Source organism: Knufia obscura, assembly GCF_036327395.1.
Source record: "Knufia obscura strain CCFEE 5817 isolate CBS 148926 chromosome Unknown scaffold_6, whole genome shotgun sequence".
Classification (NCBI taxonomy): Eukaryota; Fungi; Ascomycota; class Eurotiomycetes; order Chaetothyriales; family Trichomeriaceae; genus Knufia; species Knufia obscura.
In genome coordinates, this window is record NW_027042692.1 from 1 (window position 1) to 24,097 (window position 24,097).

Genomic DNA, 24,097 nt, shown 5'->3' on the forward strand with positions numbered 1-24,097 from the left:
ACATCCTTGTTCAATCCTGGCCAGGTCCAATTTCGAGTGATCAGCTCAGTTATTTTATCGACTCCGAAATGTCCTGCGGTTCGATTGTCGTAGTGTGCTCTGATGATCTTTTCCTTCTGTTCCGTTGGAATATCATCGACTTTTTCTGTTCGATTAACCTGTGGTTAGGCATATACCAGTGTATTGCCTTCTGGCTTAAAGAGTTGGAATTCAATCATCTTTTCCTTGCCTTCAGCGTAGTCAGGTCTTCGGCTAAGAGCGTCTGCTCTAGCGTTCTCTGTTCCTTTGACGTAGTGGATCTTGAATTTGTATGGTGCCATCGTTTCGGCCCATCTGATTTATCGTTTCCCTAGTTTCTTAAACGAAGTCCAATAGGTCAAATTCAAGTGGTCTAAATACACGTCGATAGGGTATTTAGATCCTTCCAAGTATACTCCCTATTCACGCATTGCTTCGACGATCGCGAGCAACTCCATGTCGTAAATCTCGTAATTGGTCTCAGCGGGTGACATCTTCCTAGAGTAGTATGCGACTAGTCGCATCTTTCCCTTATCATCCGGTTAACTAATAACTGCAGCGATAGTAAATCCTAAGGCATCGGTCTCGATAACTATCCTTTTTTCTAGATCGAAGCAGACTAGTATAGGTGCTTTAGTAAATAGCTCTTTTAGTCGTTTAAAAGCAGCTCGTGCTTCGGTTCCCATAGTAAATTGTAGTCCCTTCTTTGTCAATACTAACAGTGGTGAAGCGATTCGTGAGAATCCTTCAATAAATCGTCGGTAGTAGTTAGCTAGCCCAAGGAAACTCTGCACTTCCTTGACATTTTTTAGTTCGGGCCAATCCAGCACAGACTGTACTTTCGCTGGGTTCGGTCTGACACCATAGTCGCCAACGATAGATCCTAGGAACGGAACTTCGTGTTTGAAGAACTCACATTTCTCTAGCTTAAGCTTCAGCTCTCTTTCTCGAAGTCGTTTCATGACCCATCGAATATGCTTAATATGTTCTTCCCTCGTCTTAGAGAACACCAGTATATCATCTAAGTAAGCTATCACGAAGATATCGAGTCCTTCGTATAGAGCTTCGTTGATAAGTGCTTGACATAACGCAGGCGCGTTGGTAAGGCCGAAAGGCATCACTTGGTACTTATAGAGTCCATAGCGAGTGCTAAAAGCGGTCTTCTATTCTTCACCTTCCTTCATACGAATCAGGTTGTATGCTCCGCGAAGGTCCAAGGCCGTAAACCATTTAGCTCCTTAGAGTCGGTCCTGCAACTCAGATATCAACGGTAAGGGGTAACTGTTTTTGATGGTGATCTCGTTAAGTTTCCGGTAATCAACGCATAGTTAAAGAGATCCATCTTTCTTTAGTACGAAGAGAATCGAGTATCCAGCCGGTGATTTCAAGGGTTAGATAAATCCTTTCTTCATGTTCTCGTCGATGTATTTTCATAGCTCTATCTCTTGTGCTCGTGACAGAGGATAGATACGTTCCTTAGTCGGGTTCTTCCCCTCGACCAATGGTATTTCGTGGTCCCACGGTTGGTGTCTTAGTAAAGCGGTTCGTGTTTTATCATCTTTAAATAGATCCTTGTAGTCTCGGTACTTATAAGGTATTTCTAATTCGTTCAACGCTTATTCCATCTCCTGTTTCCAATCGTTTATCTTAGCTATCCGATTCACCTGTTTCTCGGTAGTTATATCGCGGTAAAGCGGCCTCACCCAGACTACTATTGCACATTATTTAAATTCGAACTGTGATCAATCCATTAATTGTCTTCTTAAGGGGTCAATTAGGAATCCTATTTAGTCCAGCCAATCCAGTCCTAATATACATTCCGCATTAAGGTTCTTAACAACATCCAGGTCCATAAGACAATACTTGTCCTAATGTTGTACTCGAGCCATTCGAATTTCCTTAGATACCTTGCTGTAGTTCTGATTCATTCCTTTCAGTAAGTATGGCTCCTGCTTCTCTTTTCTCGTGCCCCGTAGGCATCGAGTGACGAAGCTTTGGGATACTAAGCTCACATTGGCTCCCGTATCCACCATTGCCCTGACGGTCTTTCCATTTATGCGCGCAGTGACCTCTATTAGCTCAAGGTTCTTTTCCTTGGCTGTTAGGTTACAGACTTTCTGCGGCCTCATCGCTAGTTGTCTCGGCTTGCGACGGCCTTGTCGTTTTTTGACGTGCTGTCTAGTTCGAAGTCCGATATCGCTTCATCGACTGCGTCCAATCTTTCGGCGTATCGTTCCACCTCAGGCGTGTCCTAGCGTAGTAGACGTTTGAAGTAGGATAGCGGTATAGTCTGTTTGTTCTGTACCATGCATATCTAGTGTGCATGGGGACCAGGAGCATTCATTGCCTTCCTGCAGTCCTTAGAGTAACAGATACTCCATACACTCTCGGTGTATTCCCCTCTCGGTAGGCCATTAGGGTTAAAAAACTTGTGTCGGTGCTGAGCCTCTTACTCACAGTTTGGATCCGTGCACTAATCCTGGAACCATCGGTTGGTCCGGATTACTATTCTGTCATTGTGTCGTCCCACAATCGTCGTAGTCGCATCCTTCTCTTCATCTAAAGTCTCTGCTTCCGAAGAGGAATATTCTAACTCGGGATATTCCGACGTCATAGCTAGTCTCGGTGTATTGCTAGTATATAGCAGTAAGCGTAGCTCCACGAGCGAGTATCGAGCCACCGTTTTTCCGTTATCGGGTCCCCACTGTACTGCGGCTCCTCCACGGATGTCCAGCTTAATACAGTCGTAGGTTTGCCCGTAAGGTGCCTTTAATACATAAACCCTCGTTCGCGGTTTCTTGCAACGGCATACCCCTGGTATCCTTTCCTTGAACGTTGTGCAATTTATACATACCCACTAATTGGTCTATATAATGATCTGCTTATTATCCCATAGAATCGTAGACGTTTATAGAGGGTCTCGTTTTCTCGATTAATTAGCTTATTGTTTAACTTCTTTAGCCAATTTCTCCATATATTCCGTATGTTCATTAATTATTTTACTAACCTCGTCTTCACTAGATAAGTAATCTTCCAGTTCAAGCTTTTCTTAGCGTTTTTGGATTTCGTACTCGATACTGGGTTCGTATTTGCGTTTAAGTAGTTCCTTGTATTTCTCTAAGGTTTTTATGTCTGCATCTAGGACTATCTATATTGCCTCGTGTCTTCGTGGCCCTATAGGATCGTGAATAAGCCAACCGATCTCGGTACCGTTCTGTTCGGCTTTATATTCACTCTTAACTTGTTTCCAGTATCGTGTTTCTAAAATTAGACAGTCGTCCTCCTCGTCGTATCGCACGACGCTAGGGTCTTGTGCGCTATCATTTACCCTTTCATGCGTATTAGCCTGTCGTATAGGTAATTTCTTTTCTGTAGCTTACGAAGTATCGTGTCTGAGGAACATGAGCATAGGCGTGGTCTGTCGTGGTCCGTTTGGATCGTGGATCACGTTGGTGAGCGTCGTACCGCAAGCGGTCGCTTTATCCGTTATCTTTTATCTCCAATACCATGTCTTATAAGTGGTTCCTTCTTCGTTGTAGCTAATCACCCGGGGATCTCTTTCTACAGGGATCATTGCTTCGTATACGTTAGCTTATCGCACAGGCTTCTTTACCTTACGCGGTTTCTTCGGATACCATCCAGAGCCATCTTTATCGCTCTTATAGACGTAACAGTCATCCTCGTAGCAGGCAGTCCACGACATATAGCTGTGCTCCGGGTGTCGGGTATCGCTTATGTCGAGTTCCTCATTTTGCTCGTTGAGTGAGGTGTCCCTATCCCTTTCGGAGATCTTCTCCTGTACAGGTTGTTTCTCGGCCATATTGACTTGTTTCCCCGAATTTCGACACTCTCGTGCATAGTGTCCTTTCTTTCCACACTAGAGGCATTCGCCGTTACGGTATCGCTTCTATTATGCATCCGTCATAGTTCTTTTCTTTAGTGTGAACTTCTTTTGTTATAGCGCGAATATCCTCTTCTTTCCTAGCCGTTTATCAAACTTGATTACTTGATTAGCCTGCTAATCTATAGCATCAGGGTCCCGTCAATAGGATTACTTGTTACCCCCTTTGCTCATAAACCTCTTTCCAGAGTACCCTATATTTCGCGACTTCTCCATCTTCCTTTCCTAAGCGCGGGAGTCGATCTTCGTAGCGACCTCGATAAGTCCGTTAAGCCCGTTAGGTTCATCCTTACGCTCTGAAATCTTGTCTTTGATGAAGTCCTTGAGTCCGAAGTAGTACTTGGCTGCTAGTGCGGATTCGTCCCATTCCAGTCGTCCAGTAATCTGCTGAAACTCAGCAGTGTAGGTAGCGACAGCTCCAGTCTACCTAAGGCTATACATTTGTCGTTCGGCTTTCTTAAGCTCATCGACGCCACCGTACAACTTTTCCATGTCCTTAAGGAGTATTCCAACGTTCCCGAAGAGCTCGTTAGTTCGTGGCTTTCGGTCGTTCTTATTAGGGTGGTCCAAGAAGTCGTCCAGATGTGGCTCAAGCCACTTCCGGGCTCCATCTCGCAGATAATTTGCGACCCAGAGGACCTTGTCCTCCTGCTCCTGAAGGGTTAAAAATCAAAGGCACACTCTGACCTGCTGTTTGAAGCCTTTAAAGCTTGTAGGATCCCCATTAAAGGGTTCAGGTTCCTTGATCTTTAATTCACCGTTCTTGGTTCCTAATAACGCGAGGTTAGTAACGGAGGCGTTGGACCTACTGTTTAATCCTATTAAAGACATCCTTAGTGATGATACGTTCAATGATTAAAAGCTGTCCGTTATTCCTGTTAGTGATTGTGGTCTGCTGCTAGGCTCTCTTTGAGTAAACTTGATAGGGCTACCTGTACTCATAGGCTATCGCACTCAGTGAGTATAGTAGTCAAAATGTTATGAGGCCGGTGTCTCCACGTAACCAGTAATGGTACGAGTAGAACCTCTGTGGTTCTACTCAAGTAAGCTAAGTAGGATGTTGGGCCAGTAAGTATTCAATACAAGGTCGAGTTATGCACAGGTAGGGTTCTAGTATAACTTAGGTTAACTACAAAGACTATAGAAGTATTACATAGGGAACTCGTTCTCATATACCTCAACAGGTATTCCCAATAAGGAAGTATTGGCACGGTGTGCTGGTGTGCTGGTATGTTGGTGTGTCGACAATCCAACATACCACAAACCCAGCATACCACAGTTACCTCTTTCGGATAGTCACGTGACCTTTCACGTGCTAGGCTTCCTCGGTAGACTTTCCTATATCCTTCGTTCCTGGCCGCATAGCGGCCTGGCCAATATGGTCCGTAACAGTATCTAAAGAATTATTTTTTCTACTACGAGTATAACTTCTAGATATATACCCCTCTTTAGAAGGTAGTTATTAAGGGATAAATAAAAGTAGGGCTTTTTCGCCTAATAAAATTTTTAACGTTTTTTATAACTCCCTAAGCTAGGCGTCTCTACTATTATATTATTAGGTAAGGTAGTAGAAAATATATTCTTTCCTAACTTAGAAGGTTCTAAGATTAAATTATCTTTAATATTAAAGAAGTTATACTCTAAAAACCAGTTTTCTAAATCGCCCGCAAATTTGTTAGTAAACTCGAGATAGCGTTTTAAATCTTCAATTATAGGCTTAGTAATTATCCTAAGGTTCTAATAATTCTTTATATAGCCTGAAATTACCTATTAAATAGACATATAAATAAAAAATTAGAGTTTATACCTAATTCGTCGAGATCTAGATCCCTGTAAATCTCGATTTAAGGTGTAAAACGTGACCGGGTACACCAGTGACCGGGTAGACCGAGCTCGAACTTAAGCGATCATCAAATCCCCGGTCCTTCCTCCAGAGCCACAAATAGACCATCGATCCCTGTCCTTCTACCTGCACGTGTACTCCCTTCTCTCGTCTTCTCCTTGTCGCTCTCCTCATGTATCGATATTAATCGCCACCCAAAAGACAGTGTGCTCCTCTTGTAACTCATTGATATCCCCACGCGCTTTGTAACCATGCACATACCAACCTTATGCTATGCAATGCTCTTCGCGATTTCCAATGCTTTGACCTTCACCTCACCAAGCGAAGGCCAATCACTGGCCCCAACACAACCTATAACAGTTCAATGAACCACGGATTCCACCGATCCTTCCACTTTCGATCTAGTCATTGACAAACCTGGTGGACTAGTCAGCAATCAGAAAATCGCGACGAACATCTCAATCTCATCCTCGACTTACGTCATTGCAGCAAACGCAGCAGCAATGACCTACGGTGACTGGTTCGTACTCAAGGCACAGAGTGCAATAGGCGACATCCTAGCCACTTCTCCTTCCTTCGTTCTTTCGGTAGGATCAGTCACGACCGTCGACGGGCATCTCTCCTTTGTCTCAACAAACACATTCATTGGAACTCCGCAGGTCACTGATACAGCTCAAAATGCTCTGACAGTCGTAACAACAGCCAACATCACTGCCACAACTTCTGATATCGGGGCGTCCTCCGGTTCGACAAGATCCTCAGCTTCAAGTGCTTCTGGAATCAACCCTATTACCAGCGACCTAAGTTCTGGCTTCTTAACTAGCACACTCAGTCGCACCAGTGGAGGTAATACCCACCCAGCATCCACCCCATCGGCCTCCGCCACAACGTCTCAAAATGCCCAACCTAGGCGTGGGAGTAGCGGTCAGATTGCATTTTCTGCCGCGGGTCTTCTCGCTGGGTTAGCTGCTTTGCTTGCGTGAGCTGACATATGGTTTCTATTCGCCATCTTCAACAAGAGAGGCGGTTGATAAGGGACCAAAATTCAGAGGCTACCTAAGTCGCAACCGCGTTTTCTGGCTTCCTTCCATACACGATCCATCCCGGCCAGTACATATATTTCTTCTTCTGCTTGAAGTCCTTTCTACATTCCTCCAGGAATGATTCTACATCTTCTGGAGCCCATCCGAGACCTCTTGTGAAAATCGCAAGAGACAATGCTTGAATGCCGTCCAGCATGACAATCAGCTGAGCTCCACCAGCTGCTTTCAGTGTCTCGTTCGCAGGCCATGTGCCGACTGGTACCTTGAACGGAATGTGAACGACATCTACGAAACCCACCTCCTCCATTATGCTTTTCACCAATGAACCTTCCGGACGCATGTCTCTTCCCATTTTGGCTATCCCTTCTGCCATCAGGTCAGCCCATCTTTTAGCAGGCATGTCATCAGTCAGCTGAATGTGGTCAGATCTCGTCTCACTCCACAGTTCATGATCTTCGATCCATCCTCCAGGTTTGCAACAACTATTGAGATCAGCAGAGGTAGGCCTACAAACGAGTGTACATACCGAAAAGCCTGAGTGAAGTACTTCTTCTTGTCCATGATGCTCCCAGACACCAACAGCCTGGTGAAGATCAGATCGAAATGGTCATCTGGCCACGTCCAGGTGTCTTCGGCATCGTCGACCAAGAATTTCACATTAGGCGGGACCCAGTCAGGCTGGATAGGACTGAGATCACAACCGATAACCTCAGCAGCAGGATAGGTGTCGCCAGCTTCGATTGCCCAAATACCAGTTCCCGTGCCCACATCGAGAATCCTCTGCGGATCTTTCACCGGGCAGTGGTGTAGCAGCGAACCACTAGCTAGTGTCATAGCCCTAGCTTGGATGTCCATTCGCTCCTGCTCAGGTTCATCGTTGGGCGCAAAGTAAGCGCCTTCTCTGAATGCATGATACCGCCGGCCATTTTCGTACTTGAAGTCATATACTGAGGATCGAACAGATTGGCTGAGCACCGACTCATCATCGACGTAGCCGTCATCGCCGGGATGGTCGACCTCTTCCGGTTGCACTGGAGCACTACCCGCTATCTCTGTTGGAGCAGTCTCCTCTGGTAGGCGCGCGTCCGCCATGTCCGAGGATTGGATGCTGGTCTCGAAGGCGATCGAATCATTAAAACATACACGTATCACAACATGCAGTGACTATACAGTGCTTCGAGAAGTGGAATCTTTTGGGACTCAAAAGACACAACGTTGTGGGACAATCGGGCGGATACACGCCCAGAATGTTCCGACCATGTTCTCACCCATAAGCCGAATGTTACACACCAAGGTTGATTCTATTGCGCTAGGAAAATAGAGTCAGTCTGAACGAATCAGCGCGCTGACCAACGTGGGCGGCATACTTTGCGCAGGTTTGCAAAGCAGAGTTCCCTGGCAGTAGTGGTATCATGCCTAAAGGAGTGGTCTGCATGAGTGTCGACATCCTGCAGCGCGGGGCTTGGGAGCCGATGGCGATGCCCGACCCGCGAGCTTCGTCTCCATTTCATTATTATTCTCCTAGAAGGTTTGGGCCTCGGCTGCAGGCGCTCGCGTGTCTGCGCTGCCGGCCTGGGCCATAATTAGTGAGCACAGCGAGGACTTGTACCTTGCGAATTCTGGTATGAAGTAAGTATATGACTAGGTATGATTCCAAGCACCTTCAGAAATCTGGCTGACTATTAGTTTTCAAGCATCAGCTCATGTCGCACAAAGTTCGGCTTGCGAGTTAGCGTCCGTATGCCGATACCGCGGCTCGGCATAATCACGCCGAGTCGTCGCGGCTCCCAACCGCGCATCGCATGCCTCGACCTTGCCTGCAAGCGAGCTCGAACAGCTTCAAGCTTGTCCACTCGTTCACCGTATCAAACGCAATGGTCTCTGGATATCGTGCATCGTCCGCATGCCGTCCATATGATCCTACCTTAGTCCTTGTGCTACCAAGGGCTTGCAGCGGCGTCGTGCCCAGTCGCGAATCCTGTTTGCAATACTGGCATGGCTTTCTTCACGGCAAATTCATCCTAACGGCGCTATACGCAGTTCTGCAGTTCGCGCCTGCACAACAATTCGCTACAAACATTCTACTTCACAATTCTACCGAGCCGCTTGTAGGATACTGCAGAATCTAACTTTTGGCTCTAAGGCTCTGATTATGCTCCATTTGTGCAGCAGTCTCAAGCGCTCGAGCTTGGAAATGCGAGAGCCCTAAATGTTTATCAGCGATGCAGGTACGTGTACTAATCGAGTCACGACTATGGAGGGGTGAACGTGATACGCTACTAACGTACTAAGTCCAACACTATCAATGCGATTTCTTGGGAGATATCGGCCTTGACATTGCTTGAACACGATACTGAATCAATTTGTCTTTTCTGTTTGACAGTAACAGAATTGGCTGATCGCAAGTTCAGCGACAATGCCGAACAGCTTGCTACTTGCAATACCCTTTCTGTTGTTCTGCCTGTGCTTAGTCGTTGCTTCTGTACACTCTTACTGGCGTTTGCGACACTTCAAAGGACCAAAACTAGCAGCATGGACGGACCTGTGGTACGTCAAGCTATCACAATCAGGAAAAGCACATCTCCTACTCGGCGAGCTCGTTGACAAATATGGTGAGGTCTCCAGACTATTTGCTGCTGCCATAGCTGACGTGACAGGAAACATGTGTAGAATCGGCACAAACACGCTCCTCACTGATGATGAAGACTTCATACGTAAGATGAATGCCGTCCGCTCAGAATACTCAAAATCCGAATGGTACAACGCGCTCAAGATGGATGGCAACCACCACAACATCCTCTCTGAAACCGACCATGCCGGCCATATCGATCTCCGCAACAAGCTCGTTAATGGCTACGCCGGGACGAATAATCCAAACTTCGAATCCGATGTTGATGTCGTGCTGTGGGATGTCATCAACCTGATCAACGACAAGTACATATCCCAAGGTCCCGACCTCAAGCCCCTTGATTTCTCTGCGGTCATGCAATACTTCACTCTCGACGTCGTCACATCTTTATCTCTTGGCAAAGCTTTCGGCTACGTGAGGCAAGACAAGGACATCTACAACTACATCCAGACAATGTGGGAGAACTTCCCCGTCATGAACTTCATGCTCGCATATCCACCAGTTGTTCGCTTCTTGAATCTACCAGCGATCCAGAAGAATCTTGTGCCGAGTGTGAAAGATCGCACTGGTCTGGGTAAGATCAAAGGCGTCGCATTCGACACTGTGAAGCAGAGGTTCGCCGAGAAACAGAGCGGAAAGGAGGGCAAAATCGACATGATGGATAGCTTCATCAAGAACGGTCTATCGGAGAGCCAGATTGCGGATAACACACTAGCACAGTTACTGGCAGGAAGTGACACAACTGTTGCTGTGCTGAGGGCTACATTCGTGCATATCGTCTCGAATCCACACGTCTACCACCATCTACAGGCTGAGTGCGATGAGGTCGCGAGAACAATACCCATGGACGAGATCATACCCTACCAACGCGCCACCAGCATGCCATATCTCGACGCCTGCGTGAAGGAGAGTCTCCGATATCATCCCGCTGCAACTGGCCTGCTACCGCGCGTCGTGCCCAAAGGTGGCGACTACTACAATGGCAAATACCTCCCACCAGGCACAGTAATCGGCCTAGCACAATGGAATATGACGCGCAAAAATAAAGTGTACGGCGAAGACTGCGAGGTCTTCAGACCGGAGCGTTGGCTCGAAGCGAGTCCGGAGAAGTTGGCAAGGATGGAAAAGAGTCATGAGTTACTGTTCATGACGGGACGACATAGGTGTCTGGGAGAGAGGATTGCAAGGACGGAGTTGTATAAGATGACGTTTGAGGTTTTGAGGAGGTTTGAGCTTGCGAGTATGAATCCGTTGAGGCCGATTGATCAGAGTGTTAATTATGGGATTTGGATGCAGAGAGGGATGTGGATGAGGGTTGAGAGGAGAGACAGTGGTGGGAAGTAGCAGGGTATAAAGACCCTTTCGGGCAGAGTACAAGTACAGTACTTTGCAACAAGGTTTCGTGATTTCGCTGGATCAGACCAAAGTCGATGACTGCAATGACCATATTCCCGCTCGCAATGGAGCGGAAGGAAAGTCCTAACACTGGTGGGCGCCTCACTCGTAAACCTGTTCGGGACGCAACTTTAGCGAGAATCACGCTGACAAGCTAACCCTAATAGGTTAGCCCTGTGAGTCGTGTCACAACTGCTCAGCTTGAGCTTTCAGCTCGTGGCGTTACAAGCTATTAGTACTGTGATCTTCAATTGAACAGGACAGTATAACACGGTACGAAGCTGTCGCTCTATATGATGTGTTCCCGCAAGAGCTACATTGCTCTCAACGGCTCGACAGCTACATTCTCAACCTCAACAGTTAATGCACAAGACCGGGAAACATTGACTGCAGGATATGTACCCTACCACATACACTTTTCGGAGGCTTGTTCTAGACAAGTCTGAAGGTTCGGAATCACCTCTTAAGCGACGAACTTGTTCCAGCTGATGGGAACTTCATGCACAACTGTGTGTTTCTGATTGAACCGTTAATGGCCAGGGCGCGCTCGGTTATCTTCCATGCTGCTTGTTTGGAAGGAAACAGGTGCCTAACCACCAATAAGACTCACCTCAGCTCAATTCGATGCCAGATCCGGGATGTTGACTGGCCGCATTAGGAAGGTCTGTTATGTTGTTCAAGGATTCGACATTCTGCCTTCAAAAGATGTTGTGGCTGGCTGATTGAGAACCGATTCCAAGATGCTACAAGAAGGAGCAGGGCGTCGGGTACAAGAAAAAAACAACTGCCCGTCAAAAGCTTAACTTGTCTAACAAGCATCGCAAGCACCAGAACTCCTGCTCACGAAAGTATTCTGCCAATATGCGTTCCATCTTCTTCCTGCTTTTAATTTTGCATCTGGCTCAAGAAGCGCTTGCTGCTACAAATGCTCCTGTCTGCAATGGTGGGATTGTTGGGGTGGTTGTGCCCATCCTTAGTGATTATGGTCCCGCCCAGGCCTATTGTTCCGCCCACTATCCCGTTCCTGCGGTGACAGTGTCTTCAAGTGGTAATGGGAAGAGGGGGGCGAACCACAAACGACAGGGAGTGGATTCGACAAGACCTTCCACGTTGGTGACGACGACCACGAAACCACCCACGACCACAAAACCACCCACGACCACAAAACCCTCCACAACCACGAAGCCGTCCACGACCACGAAGACACCCTCTGGGAAAGACGCCACTTGGTCCAGTATCCTCAGCGAAGCCGGGTCCATCATTGCTCAGGTCTGTACCTGTATCGAGAAACCGAAGACTGTGACTGTCAAGGTGGGCATGACTACTTGCTTGGACGCTACTACCGTGGTTACTAACAACATGACAGCCGTCGACGACCACCCCAAACCCCACCACAACCACAACAAGGACAACCGTAAGTAGACCAATCCTGCGTCGAACATGCCTCAACATAGGGAGAAGAAAGCTGATATCAAATAGACTCCTCCACCGACTACAACGACTACAACGACTACAACGACTACAACGACAACAACGACAACAACGGTATGTCATCGATCACAAATACAAAGAGAAGCATGCTAACGTGAGATAGACTACCATACCCACTACGGTAAGACCGCAGTTACAAGCTCGACTCGGATCACTAATCTCCTTAGACTCCTGAAACCACGACCAATACCACCACACCACCAGTAAAGGCATCTCATATCCTGATTCAGAAACGCTGCTAACTCCGTCCAGACAACGACTACAACTGAAGTCTGAGACAATAACGACCAACATTACAACTCCACGCCAAGGTTCGAGAGATGCAGATGAGGAAGGAGATGAAGAGATTCGATCTTATTGAGATAGACCTTGCGTTGAGTGTTTGTTCAAGAGGAATTGATAGCGAAATGGCAATATCTCCATCTTCTGCTCCTTCTCCCGGGAGGCAGTGGCAGGTCCGGCAGGGTATAGCTGACCGTCCCGGATCGACTGCTTCGCCAGAGTGTCCTCGAATTGGGTGATCACTGCAACGACCAGATCCCGGCCTTTAGCTCTCCAGGAAAGTGAAAATGCTAACGCGCAAGGCAGAGTGAAAATAGTGCGTGCTGCTACAGCCTGGAGCTTCTTTCATATCGGGTGACAAGAGATAATGCAATGCACTTGCTGCGACACTCATTGTCACTGACCGCTTCGCGATCCTACAAGAAGGGGCTTCTCTTCAGCGCGACTCTGAACTTCTGTGCTCATTGAAATCTCTATCAGACTATGTAGAAATCTCTACTACACAACATCGAGTTCAAAGATCCTACCTGCCATGGCTTCTAACCACCAGCCGCAACACTCCGATATGTCATACTCACCTTTACCAGGTAGAAGAAGGAACCGCGCTCACGGCATCACTACAACAGAGAGAAGAGGTCTGCGAGAAAACTATAGCGAAAATTTGGAGAGATCCGAGCCAGACCTGTCAACACCTATGCCACAATCAGGAATGATCACAACCTCTCGGCCTACACCAACACCGCAACTTCCCGAGCCATCAGCCACAACAGCCAGTACATCTAAGCAGATAGAAGAGACGGTTCTTATACCATTCCGACGACACAGAACCACCAGCGAAATCTCTACGGGTACAAACGAGCGCCCATCGTCCGTCGAGCCGTTTCCAGACTTTCCAGATCTCTTGCCCTTCCCAGGACCACATTGGGTAGAAGGAAACACACGATCGCACCCAGATATGTCTCTTCCAATCACAGCGACGAACAGTGACCCATCTTCGACCGTCGATAGCGCACACTGCGATGCTATCGTGACACCCATTACAACAGCAGTCAAACTGCCAGGTTCGTCTACCTCTTCACCCGCAGCTACACCTGCCACAATGTCACCGGGCCAAGCGGCGTCAGGGATCGAAGAAACCAACGATGACGACGCTGTGCAAGTGGAAAGATCAACATCGGACAAGGTCCAACAGAGTACTTCTGAATTTCGAGCATCTGAAGACATACCCAATCTGCCAATACATACAAAGCCTCCGTACCCAGTGGAGAATGGCTCGCAACCGGTAACCCCCTCGAAGTCTCTACTGGCCAGATGTATGTCACGCATAGACCTGTGGTGCGCTTATCCAGACGAGGTACTGCCGCGTATTGGCCGAGACGTTTACAGACCAAAGCCAATGCGAAACAGAACGATGATGGACGAGGCTCGGCAGTCACCATGGGTGCTCTATATTTTCCTTGATGGGACACGGATGCGTGAAAAGCGAGTCGACAGTGCCGATATCTTAGACTACCTCGAGAACAAGTTTCCTGGTCTCCTCAGCATGAGGCGTTACCCCGGTTTCGAGACTGACGGGCAAGATATCCTGCAGATTGAGGTGAAGCTTGAGCATGTTTCAGTCTCGGAAGTCACGACCAAGGCAGGCCTCGAGGGCTTCATCACATGGCTGCAAATCATCGTCGACCAGATGCCGTTTCAAGGCTTACATACCGCGGCTGCAGGAGATCTGGATGTCTTCTGGGATGGCAACCAGCCGGCAGACTTCCGCAATGACCCAATCAAGCTCTTAGATGGTTTCACTGAGTACTGGTGGCGTCTTTCGTGCCCAAAAGAGTGGTGGTTCTTCCAGATGGAGTGGTCTCGTCTTGCCACCGCGTCGGCGATGGAGCAGCAACCCCTATGGTCTGACGGCGATATCTGTCTACTGTGCAAGGCTGCATTTGTCAATTATGGATGGGATGAGACCACGACAGGCGGCGCTTTTTGTTGTCGTAACTGCAAAGAACAGTACTTTGAGGAGTGTCATGCTTGTACTGAAGCAAAGCATAGAGCAACGCTGATCGAGGTCCCGTGTGGCCATAAATACGACAGGGAGTGCTTGGTGCATTGCTTTCAAAGCGGACTAGGCTCGGTGCATGACTTCCCACCTCGATGCTGTCAGAAGGAATTGCCGATCCACGACTACCTACACATATTACCCGATGAGATGGTACGTAGATACGTGACCCTTCGAGATGAGCAGATCGAGCGCAAGCACGTAATCTGCGCAACACCAGCATGCCAAAAGGCTGCCATTGCTCACTGGCACATTGAGGATGAATGGGCTCTCTGCCGAGGTTGTCTTGATCTGACGTGTGCCCGATGTGGGAGCCTCAAGTCAAGACACAACACCGATAAGGAGCGACGTGGATGTCCAGAGGACGACCAGGCTGTCCTTGCTCTGGCTGGGAAGCGGGGCTGGAAGAGATGTCCAAAGTGCTGTGCCATGGTCTCGCATAACGGCGGTTGCAACTCGATGCAATGTCGGTGTGGTCAGGGATTCTGCTATACATGTGGCGTGCCGTTCGAGAAAGCTAGAATGTGCAAGTGTCCCGTGACGTTTCCCACTGAAGTTACCAAAAGCGACGACGAGCTGCATGAGCTGCTGCACAACGCCGAGGATCCACCTCCGCTGCGTGGGCTGCAACGAGCTCGGGTGCGGTCAAATGAGCAGCTGATGTTCCATTGCCACCACGTTTTTGGTCCTGTTCCTGGAGGAGCTCGATGCCAAGGATGCCTTCGTTTCAAAATGTCCGTGCAGCAATGCCGACATTGTATGGCTAATGTTTGCGAGACTTGCCAAATCGGGAGTCTCTTGAGGAGATACTGAGAGCGGGTCTGCGCCGCAAGAAATAGAATATGTAACGTGGGGATCATGGTATAAAGAGTAAGAGGATAAGATCACAATACGCAGGGTCAGCGGTACAACTCCTTAGAAAATGAATAACCAGTCGTAGTGCATGCTGCTTCATGACTGGTCTACGCATCCCGCTACTTACCAGTCATTGCTCTTGCCTGAGGAATCTTGAACCCACCCGGCACTTTCCGCTGAAACACTCCTGCAGGGTCATACTTCCTACTCACCTCCCTCAGGAACCCCACGTTCTCCCCCCATAACTCGCCAGCACATCCTGACTAACATCAGCATAATTGTAGTACCTAAAGCCCCTCAGCAATCCCCGAGCCTCAGCCAACTGATCCATGCCCCGCCACAGTTTCCGGCCGAGATCATTCGCTGCGTTGCTGAGGGTGGCGTTTGTCCATGATCCGGTGAAGAGGGTTATTAGGGCGTTTTCCGAAGTGTTCAGGCCGAGGATGCTGTCTTTATGGGAGTGGGAGGTGAATGCGGTGGGGAGGGGTTCGAGGGAGAGGGTCCAGCTTATGTCGGGTGGTGAGTATGATGGGTGTGCATTGCTGAGACTGGTGTTGAGGTAGTGGAAGATTTCGGTCAGGAGGGTAGATGCTGAGGTGTTTGAGGGGGCAGCGTAGGTGCTTGTGTGGAAGAGCTCGTGTTTTTGTGGGTAGGGTGGCTCGGCGGATAGTGTGCTTATGTTTTGGATTTCGAAGGATGTCAGGCTCGTGATGTTGGGGATTGAGGAGAGTTCTTTGTAGACGGGCGGATTGGGGTTCGGTAGGGTGTATTGTGGAACGTTGATGATAGACCATGTCTTCGTGGTTGAGTTGAAGGATAAACTCGTCACGATCGATGCGTGAACGTCGTAGTCGTGGGCAGCTGCGATGTTGGCGAATGCTCGGAGGACGTCCTCGGTGTGATTTGCAGGATTGAATAGATGGCCTGCGAAGAGGGGAACTGTCTCGAGTGTGCTGAAGTCGATACGGGTGACGACGCCGAAATTATTGCCGCCGCCTTTGAGGGCACGGTATAGATCTAGGTGTGATGTGGCATTTGCGTTGATGATTTCCGAGGATGCTAGGACGACTTCGAAGTTGACTGCGGTATCACATGTGAATCCTACCTGAGGTGAGTAGTATGAGATGCCACCACCGATGGTGAGACCGCCGACGCCCACAGCTCCATTTCGACCACCAGCCACGGTCTTGTTGTATGGGTTGAGCGTCCTGTACACTTCAGTCCAAGCTGATCCTGTGCCGACACTAGCAATACTATGATCATCGCTGATGGTTGTTGCATTCAAGGTTGTGATGTCGAGGGTGACTCCGTCATTGATGTTGGCAAAGCCAGCTGCTGGGGCATGACCTTGGCTCTTGATGGCGAAGTCGCAGTTTGTGATGCTGGTCACGACTGAGATGAATTTGGAAACATCACTAGAGCTCTCTGGCTGTACGATACACGAAGGAGAAAGAACAGCTTCCTGCGTTGACCAGTACGAGGCTTCGGTGGCGTTGTATCTAGCTGTGTCTGGCAGGAACACTCTGTGTGGTAGATGATTGGCAAGTACGGAACACTAGCCATTGTGAGCATCAAGGAACCATTCGGTTGGGCCAAAGCCACTACACTCACGCATGGACTCGACATGGTGACTATGTTTGCCAGTAGTGAAGGTTTGGTGTGCGGGTTTGGAGGGAAACAGGAAGAAGTACAAACCAGATAGTCAAGCTCTGACAAGCAACATCAAGCTACCCCGCCAATGCTTGTTCTTGACGCTAGTCACATGTAGATCAACATCCTCGCCGTGATGTGACTAGCAGGCTGGCTACTGTACGTAACGTAGCATTGGTGCTCATTTGGAGACGACCCTGGACTGTGGTGCTCGTATTACTCGATGACTCGTGATCGAATAATGATCAGCCGTCAGGCTCTGAAAACAATTAGCGACATGCTATACGTCCGATCACCTCGTGCCATATCTAGGCACAGATCTCCCGGAGCCTGCCATTATTGTCGTGAAAAGTGACTGCTCACCGAATTTGTTGTATGGACGCTGAGTGCCAGTGGCCCCGAGGTGATGATCTTGAACAACTACAGTGATTGGCCCATCGAGCTATGTCCGGAGCTAGACTAGCTCCACTGCGATCCAGGCACTTATCTACCTAACGCCAGGCAGCAGCCTGCCGGCAATAGTGCACCTGGATCACTGCTCTCGTACGAATACAGTACGAAATCTCGAAGCCGCCGCAAGGACAATGAGATCTACTGCATGGCGCTGCCACTCCCAGGCTCACCAGCTGCCAGTTGGCCGACTTTCCGTGAAAGGATGAGACAGCTCTTCGCGGGAGCCTCTCCACGAGTCTGCATCGCATTCTGGCTGTTTGGTTAGGCGACAGCGAGATCAATGGAAGACTGGTGCTGACATGGCTCAGGCCTAATCAACAACGTCCTCTACGTGATCATCCTCTCCGCCGCGCTCGACCTCGTCGGGCCCGATATACCCAAGGGAGTTGTACTCCTCGCCGACGTGATACCCAGCTTTATCACCAAACTGGTCGCACCCTACTTCATCCATCTCATCCCATATGAAGTACGAGTCCTCATTTTTGCCGCACTGTCGGCTGGAGGGATGCTGATCATCTCTATGACACCGAGCTATGTTGATGGGGGTACAACAAGCGCAAAATTGGTGGGCGTACTGTTGGCCAGTCTGAGCTCTGGCGGAGGAGAACTCAGTTTCCTGGGTCTGGTACATTACTACGGTCCATTTTCGCTAGCAGCATGGGGCAGTGGTACAGGAGGAGCAGGTCTGATTGGAGCTGGTGCATATGCACTGCTTACTACCAGTTTCGGGCTCAGTGTCAAAGCGACTCTGCTTGCTTCGGCCTTCCTGCCTGTGATTATGCTTGTCAGCTTCTTCACAATTCTACCTCTCGGACCTCTGCGCCACGGACGAAGAGCCCTTCAAGTCAAGGACGACGACGAAACAAGCTCGAATGCTGCGCCGGAAAGAGAAGGACTGCTCGCACCTGAAGATGAAGATCTAGACCTGGCAACTAGCAGAAACAAACAGACGAGTGCATGGACACAATTTAAGCAAAATCTGTTGCGCGCGCAGTCGTTGTTCTTCCCGTTCATGCTGCCACTGCTTCTGGTCTATATCGCAGAATACACCATCAACCAAGGAGTATCGCCAACCCTACTCTTCCCGCTCGACGAAACTCCCTTCAAGCACTACCGAGCATTCTATCCAACCTACAATGCCATCTATCAAGTCGGAGTCTTTATCTCACGATCATCGACGCCATTCTTCAGGATCCATAACCTCTACCTACCATCAATGCTGCAGGTCGTCAACCTCGTGCTTCTGACCATGCAATCTCTCTTCAACATCTTCCCGACCATCTACATCGTGTTCGCAATCATTTTTTGGGAAGGCTTATTGGGTGGACTCGTCTATGTCAACACCTTCGCAGAGATCAACGACAAGGTGGAGAAAAAGGATCGGGAGTTCAGTTTGAGCGCCACGACCGTAAGTGACAGTGGCGGAATATGTATTGCTGGTTTCATCTCCATGGGAATCGAGGTTTGGCTTTGCAATTGGCAAGTCACGGGTGGCAGAGACTGGTGTAGACGGTTGTAGTAGTGCTGAATATATGAGACATCTCTTGATTGATTCGTGTTTGCCACGCCCATAAGATCTGTTCCATGCTAATCTGACATTCGGCATGCTACAGTATCGTACTTGATCCTCCCAGGTAGTCGTGGTCGGTACTTGGAGCAGAATCACTTGACACTCGCGCATATTGGGCTTTAGGCAGGTGCAACCATTGTTTCAACGAATTTATTCTTGTACACTAAGATGTGCATGCACTGCTGCCTAACATCGCCTCTTCCCTCTTACAACACTGACCGCAATACATGTTATCTCGAGCATTGCCTAAGATCACTCAGCCATGTCTTCAAGACTCGTTAAGCCCTCTGATGGCCCAACCCATCCTTCCCTACCAGACCACAACAGTCTCCGCTGAGATGTTTGCCGATCCAATCATCCTGAATCAGACATCTCGGGAAGCTGCACGTGGAGTCGACGCCTCTTCAACCCTCATCTCTCTCGACAAAGAAACTCAGTTTCGCCAAACTCATTCGCATTTCTGAAAGTCCCCCCGTCTACGTTTCGTTGAAGCCCGCTACGATGATGTTGCACTGAGCTTTGACATAGCAAAATCTTCACACTAGCCGTCCTGAGGTTCCTGCATACGCCTCTTCCTAAGAGACGCGTTCCGGTTTGCGGACAGACCCGTTGAGCTTGGACTCGGGAAACCCGTGATGCACATCTTTAGCCATCAACTTTTCCAAGCTCTATACCATCGCCCAAAATTCTCCGACCCGTATGAAACGTGGCTCCCAGACCAATTGCAAGGTAGACCGAACATTCAGCCTTCAATTCGTTCAGATCCATCATGTGGTCTTCACGTTCTTTGTCGACTCGCATTCCAGGAGTCTTTGTTGCGGGTGCACGGTGATTGGTGAGGCACACTGCCGAGTTCGGTGCCTCTTGAACAAAGAATGCCAGACCAAAAGAGATCAATCCATTAGCTGAATCATTGCTGATAGCCTGTTTAGCTATACGTCAGGAGCCTCGAAATGTTTGTCAGGAGAGAAAGATCTGTGCTGATGCATACAAAGAACCTCTCAAAAGCTAGGTAAGCGCCATCAAAGGTAGTGTTGTCATTCCTTTCTTCATCTGTGCTTGCACACCGGAATTCCTTTCTTCGCAAGCGCTATGGCCTTGTCAGTGCCTCCGCAGACTACGTGGGACCGTACCTTGCCAAATCCTGCTGCATTGCTACCAAATGGTATTGATCCCCGTCGAAGCTCTTCATTGCTACAACATCATATCTCATCAGATCATTTCTTGACTCCTGCCGCCGACGAAAGTGGAAGAAGAAATACCGTTCAATGCCTGCCCAGACCGGAAATTAATGAGACAGGAGAGAACTTAAGCCAGCGTCAAAACTCGGTCATGTCAGGTGAAGAGATTACAGACTCGTCTTCAGAAGGAACAAGTCCTCCAGAGGCATCTGGCTTCTGCTTGTGTGTTCCTGAGCCCAAGATTCCAAGACCTCGAAACGGTAAGCCAAGACGTGCACAAAGAGCCGCTTTCGTTGTTACTGACAGGTGGTCCAAGCTTTTATCTTGTATCGCCAGCATCAGCATGCCCCAGTAGTAGCACAACACCCCGGCCTGCCGAATCCGGACATTTCCAAGATCATCGGCGCACAATGGAAACAGTTATCTGAAAAGGACAAAAACGAATGGAAAGCGCTTGCGGAAGTACGTGTCGATCACCCACAAAGAGCTTTGTAGATTGTACTGACCTCTACAACAGCAGGAGAAAGCCCGTCACGCACAGCAATTCCCTGAGTATCGCTATAGACCGAAGCGAAGCTCAAAGTTTCCAGCAGCTGAAGGCGCTTCCGACAATCTACCCTCAAGCTGTGCAAAGTGTGGCGGTAAAACTATGAATCCTCCTCATACGCCTCATTATCCTGCATTTGATCATCATCCTTCCGCTGTCAGTATGCAGAGACCTCAAAAGCGAGCATATACTGAAGCGCATGTTCAGCCACTCCGAGCACAGCCAATGGTACAGATCGCGCCTCATCCTCATACTGCTCCGATGCGGTATGGATATGGACCTCCTCCGCCGAGACATGATTCTACTGCGTATGCTCGTGGGCCACCACCCCAGCATGCTCCACAGTATGTTGCAATCGAAGGCCCAGATGTCAAGAGACGCCGTATGGATTCGCCCTATGCTCCAAGACCCTCCTACGACCATACGTACTACGAGAGAGATCGAGCTCCGGCGCCATACCACGCAGAACAGATTGTGAGGATGCCACCGCCAGCAGCTCAAAGACCGAGTCACCCTCCACCTGCCTCTGGCCCACCGCGACCTATCCAGCCCGGCCAACAGAGACGAGATCCCAGTCTGACCTTACCGCCTTTGAAAACTGGTAGTACACCTCGGTCGGCTAATTCTTCGAATCCTCAAACACAGAAGTCCGGTGTCGAAGCGATGATTATGACACATCCGGTTTTGACCAAGCTGAAGACTCTTCATTCGATCACACCGATTTTGGCAAATCCAGGACTGTCATCGCCACGACATGAAGTTCGAGGTGCAGTCATTGCCATTGAAGGCCTCGACCAGCGAAGAGTGCTTGATATGACAAATTCTCTAGCTGAACAGCTGGGAAGAGAAGGCAAATTCTTTGTCAAAATCTTCGCTGGCCCAGATCCTTATCAAGCACTCCAGTCTAGTCGTAGAGCCAGCATAGGACAAGCTGGAGACATGATGAGCACGGAGAAATATCTCACTATCATCTCCGAGTGGCACAAGGTCAGCAGGGACATGATCAACTTCATCACTCATAAGCCAGGTGCTGGCAGGGCAGGAGACACAAAAGATGGTGACCACGAGATGTCGGATGTCTCAACAAGACCACAAGCCAATCCGAAGAGTCCGTTCGAGCGATCACCAACCGACAAAACGCCAATCTCAGCCGTGAGTCCGAGGACAAAGACAAAGGAGCACGCAGAAGACATGGAAGTAGACACGCCACGAGCGGAGAAGCCAAAGGATGACAGCGCCACGCCAATCCGTATCACCCGCTCCCGCATCCCACAAGCAGCTCTCGAGCAACAAGAAGCCAAGCGCAAAGAAGCCGCAGCTCCACCTCCCCCTCCATCTGCAGAACGTCCACAAACACCACCGCCACCAGCAGAACTCCAAAAAGAGAAAGAAGCCTCACCATCAGCCAGCAACATCGACACATCCAATCTCATTCCCATCGCCATAGTCCCCCACTACCAACTAACAACCGTTGACACCTGCTCCATTGCACTTCCCATAACAGACAACTACGACCCCCTCACCCACTGGCGCTGGCACGCAACCCTCTGGCGCGGCTGCGTAGGCCCAGATGTCAGCGTCGTAATCAAGTCCGCTCACGAGCAATACGAAGACGACGCCCTCGAAAGCAAGAAGACCTCAGGGGGTGGCGCCCAGCCCTCTCATCCTCACTCGCGAGCCGGAAGTGTCGCTCCAGGCGCAGGCGCACCACAGTCCCAACCCCAACCCCAACCCCAACCACGACCCAGCATCGCAAGCACAGAGCAAGCACCCAGCGGTGCGCCGCCCGTCTCTGCTGTCCCGCCCACAGCCCCTGCACCGGCGCCATTCGGTGTCGAGGTCAGACTTCAGGACCATCGAGCCGTTATCGTCCGCACGGCTGGTTCAACTCGCAGCTCGAATGCAAGTGATACGAGTGGGATGTCAGAGAAGGAAATCGAGAAGGAAAATGAGAACTGGGAGAAGGCCAAGCGACGTGTCGGGTTTGAGGTTGAGGAGAGTCTGAGGAGATGACTGCCTGGCATGAAAGGTAGAAGGCACAGAAGTCTGGATCAGGGGAGTCGGAGGGTGTGTTGGTGGATGAGTCCCAGTCCTGCTACGCCCAGACAATGATGGGGAAGACTCCAAGAGAAAGTGCTCATCGTTGGCTGTCGGTTCATTAGGCGAAGTGTAGATACACTGTCACGATGCTTCTTCTTAGTTGTCGAGTATTTAGACTGAATATTTATGTGATGATATTGTAATGATACCTATTCAAGCTAGCAGTACTATCCCTCCATCTGTTCCTGCGCTGGACGTGGAGCTCATTACTCAATCTGCATCGCGTTGACGCTGCGCCGTCCAGACGTGTGATCACAGACATATCCAGCGACACGCAGGCCGAGGACGATCAACGAACTCCCCAGCCGGTTTGCAAAATAAGTGGCCCACTCTTTGCAGCAACTTGAAGTTGGACGAGCACTGGGCCAATTACTACTGGGCACACCGCCTCCTAAGCCTGCCCCGAACAAGTAAGTCCTAGGCTGCCAGCGAGCCGGTTCTGGAAATAGATGGCGGAGTCCGACCAGATTAGGCTGGTTAGCCGAGCAACATCAGAGGTCGTTAAATTTATTTAATATCATATTATATCTTATATGCACGTAGTATAATAGCTAATAGGACTATAGACTTACCTAGTACGCCTAAGAAACTACGTTTATATATGAATTATAATACGCTAAGCCGAGCCGAGCTACGTAGTATAGTAAAATAGAACGATTATCTCGTTACGGTAAGAGCGCTAAAAGAATAATAGTATACCTATAGAGATATATACTTCTTTTTCGAAGTCGCTAATCGAATAGGTAAGCGAACGCTTACTACTAATACTACTTAATTAGTCGCTAACGATCCTAATTAAGAGGAAATAAGAGGCCGACTAGAGAAGATATAGCCGGAAGACGTAGGCCGAATACTTATTTACCTTAATAAGAAGGGCTAGAACGTACGGCTACTAACTTAGTATTAGCTTAGCGCTATAAACGGTCTTAATATAAAGCTTATTCGCGAGAATAGAGATAAGCCGCGTAAACGTTTACTAACTAAGATTAATAATACTAAGGATACGGAGGATAGTAATAACGATCTAGAGGATTAAGAGTAAAGGGAAGCTATAAACGATAAAAGAAATAGCTAGCGCCTAGT

The 24,097-nt window shown here is 49.0% G+C and overlaps 7 protein-coding genes across 7 annotated transcripts; 4 read left to right on the forward strand and 3 right to left on the reverse strand.

Annotated features, from left to right (window-relative positions):
- Positions 1 to 3,610: 3,610 nt before the first annotated feature.
- On the reverse strand, positions 3,611 to 3,838 carry PMZ80_005486 (uncharacterized protein; the record flags this gene model as incomplete). The annotated part of the gene is made up of 1 exon (XM_064873906.1): positions 3,611 to 3,838. The coding sequence occupies one exon, from the start codon at positions 3,836 to 3,838 to the stop codon at positions 3,611 to 3,613; it is 228 nt and encodes a 75-aa protein (XP_064729628.1).
- Positions 3,839 to 6,818: 2,980 nt separating this feature from the next.
- Positions 6,819 to 7,897, reverse strand: PMZ80_005487 (uncharacterized protein; the record flags this gene model as incomplete). Its single annotated transcript, XM_064873907.1, has 2 exons — positions 6,819 to 7,287; positions 7,332 to 7,897. 2 exons carry the CDS (start codon positions 7,895 to 7,897, stop codon positions 6,819 to 6,821), a joined length of 1,035 nt encoding a protein of 344 aa, XP_064729629.1.
- Positions 7,898 to 9,221: 1,324 nt separating this feature from the next.
- On the forward strand, positions 9,222 to 10,778 carry PMZ80_005488 (uncharacterized protein; the record flags this gene model as incomplete). Its single annotated transcript, XM_064873908.1, has 2 exons — positions 9,222 to 9,417; positions 9,463 to 10,778. 2 exons carry the CDS (start codon positions 9,222 to 9,224, stop codon positions 10,776 to 10,778), a joined length of 1,512 nt encoding a protein of 503 aa, XP_064729630.1.
- A 912-nt stretch (positions 10,779 to 11,690) lies between these two features.
- On the forward strand, positions 11,691 to 15,497 carry PMZ80_005489 (uncharacterized protein; the record flags this gene model as incomplete). Its single annotated transcript, XM_064873909.1, has 5 exons — positions 11,691 to 12,243; positions 12,309 to 12,374; positions 12,424 to 12,441; positions 13,190 to 15,277; positions 15,436 to 15,497. The coding sequence occupies 5 exons, from the start codon at positions 11,691 to 11,693 to the stop codon at positions 15,495 to 15,497; spliced, it is 2,787 nt and encodes a 928-aa protein (XP_064729631.1).
- A 233-nt stretch (positions 15,498 to 15,730) lies between these two features.
- Positions 15,731 to 17,139, reverse strand: PMZ80_005490 (uncharacterized protein; the record flags this gene model as incomplete). The annotated part of the gene is made up of 2 exons (XM_064873910.1): positions 15,731 to 17,068; positions 17,125 to 17,139. 2 exons carry the CDS (start codon positions 17,137 to 17,139, stop codon positions 15,731 to 15,733), a joined length of 1,353 nt encoding a protein of 450 aa, XP_064729632.1.
- A 622-nt stretch (positions 17,140 to 17,761) lies between these two features.
- On the forward strand, positions 17,762 to 19,135 carry BTN1 (battenin CLN3 protein; the record flags this gene model as incomplete). Its single annotated transcript, XM_064873911.1, has 2 exons — positions 17,762 to 17,876; positions 17,925 to 19,135. The coding sequence occupies 2 exons, from the start codon at positions 17,762 to 17,764 to the stop codon at positions 19,133 to 19,135; spliced, it is 1,326 nt and encodes a 441-aa protein (XP_064729633.1).
- Positions 19,136 to 20,518: 1,383 nt separating this feature from the next.
- RFG1 (slightly ste11-like protein) lies at positions 20,519 to 22,927 on the forward strand (the record flags this gene model as incomplete). The annotated part of the gene is made up of 3 exons (XM_064873912.1): positions 20,519 to 20,627; positions 20,684 to 20,829; positions 20,885 to 22,927. The coding sequence occupies 3 exons, from the start codon at positions 20,519 to 20,521 to the stop codon at positions 22,925 to 22,927; spliced, it is 2,298 nt and encodes a 765-aa protein (XP_064729634.1).
- Positions 22,928 to 24,097: the final 1,170 nt, after the last annotated feature.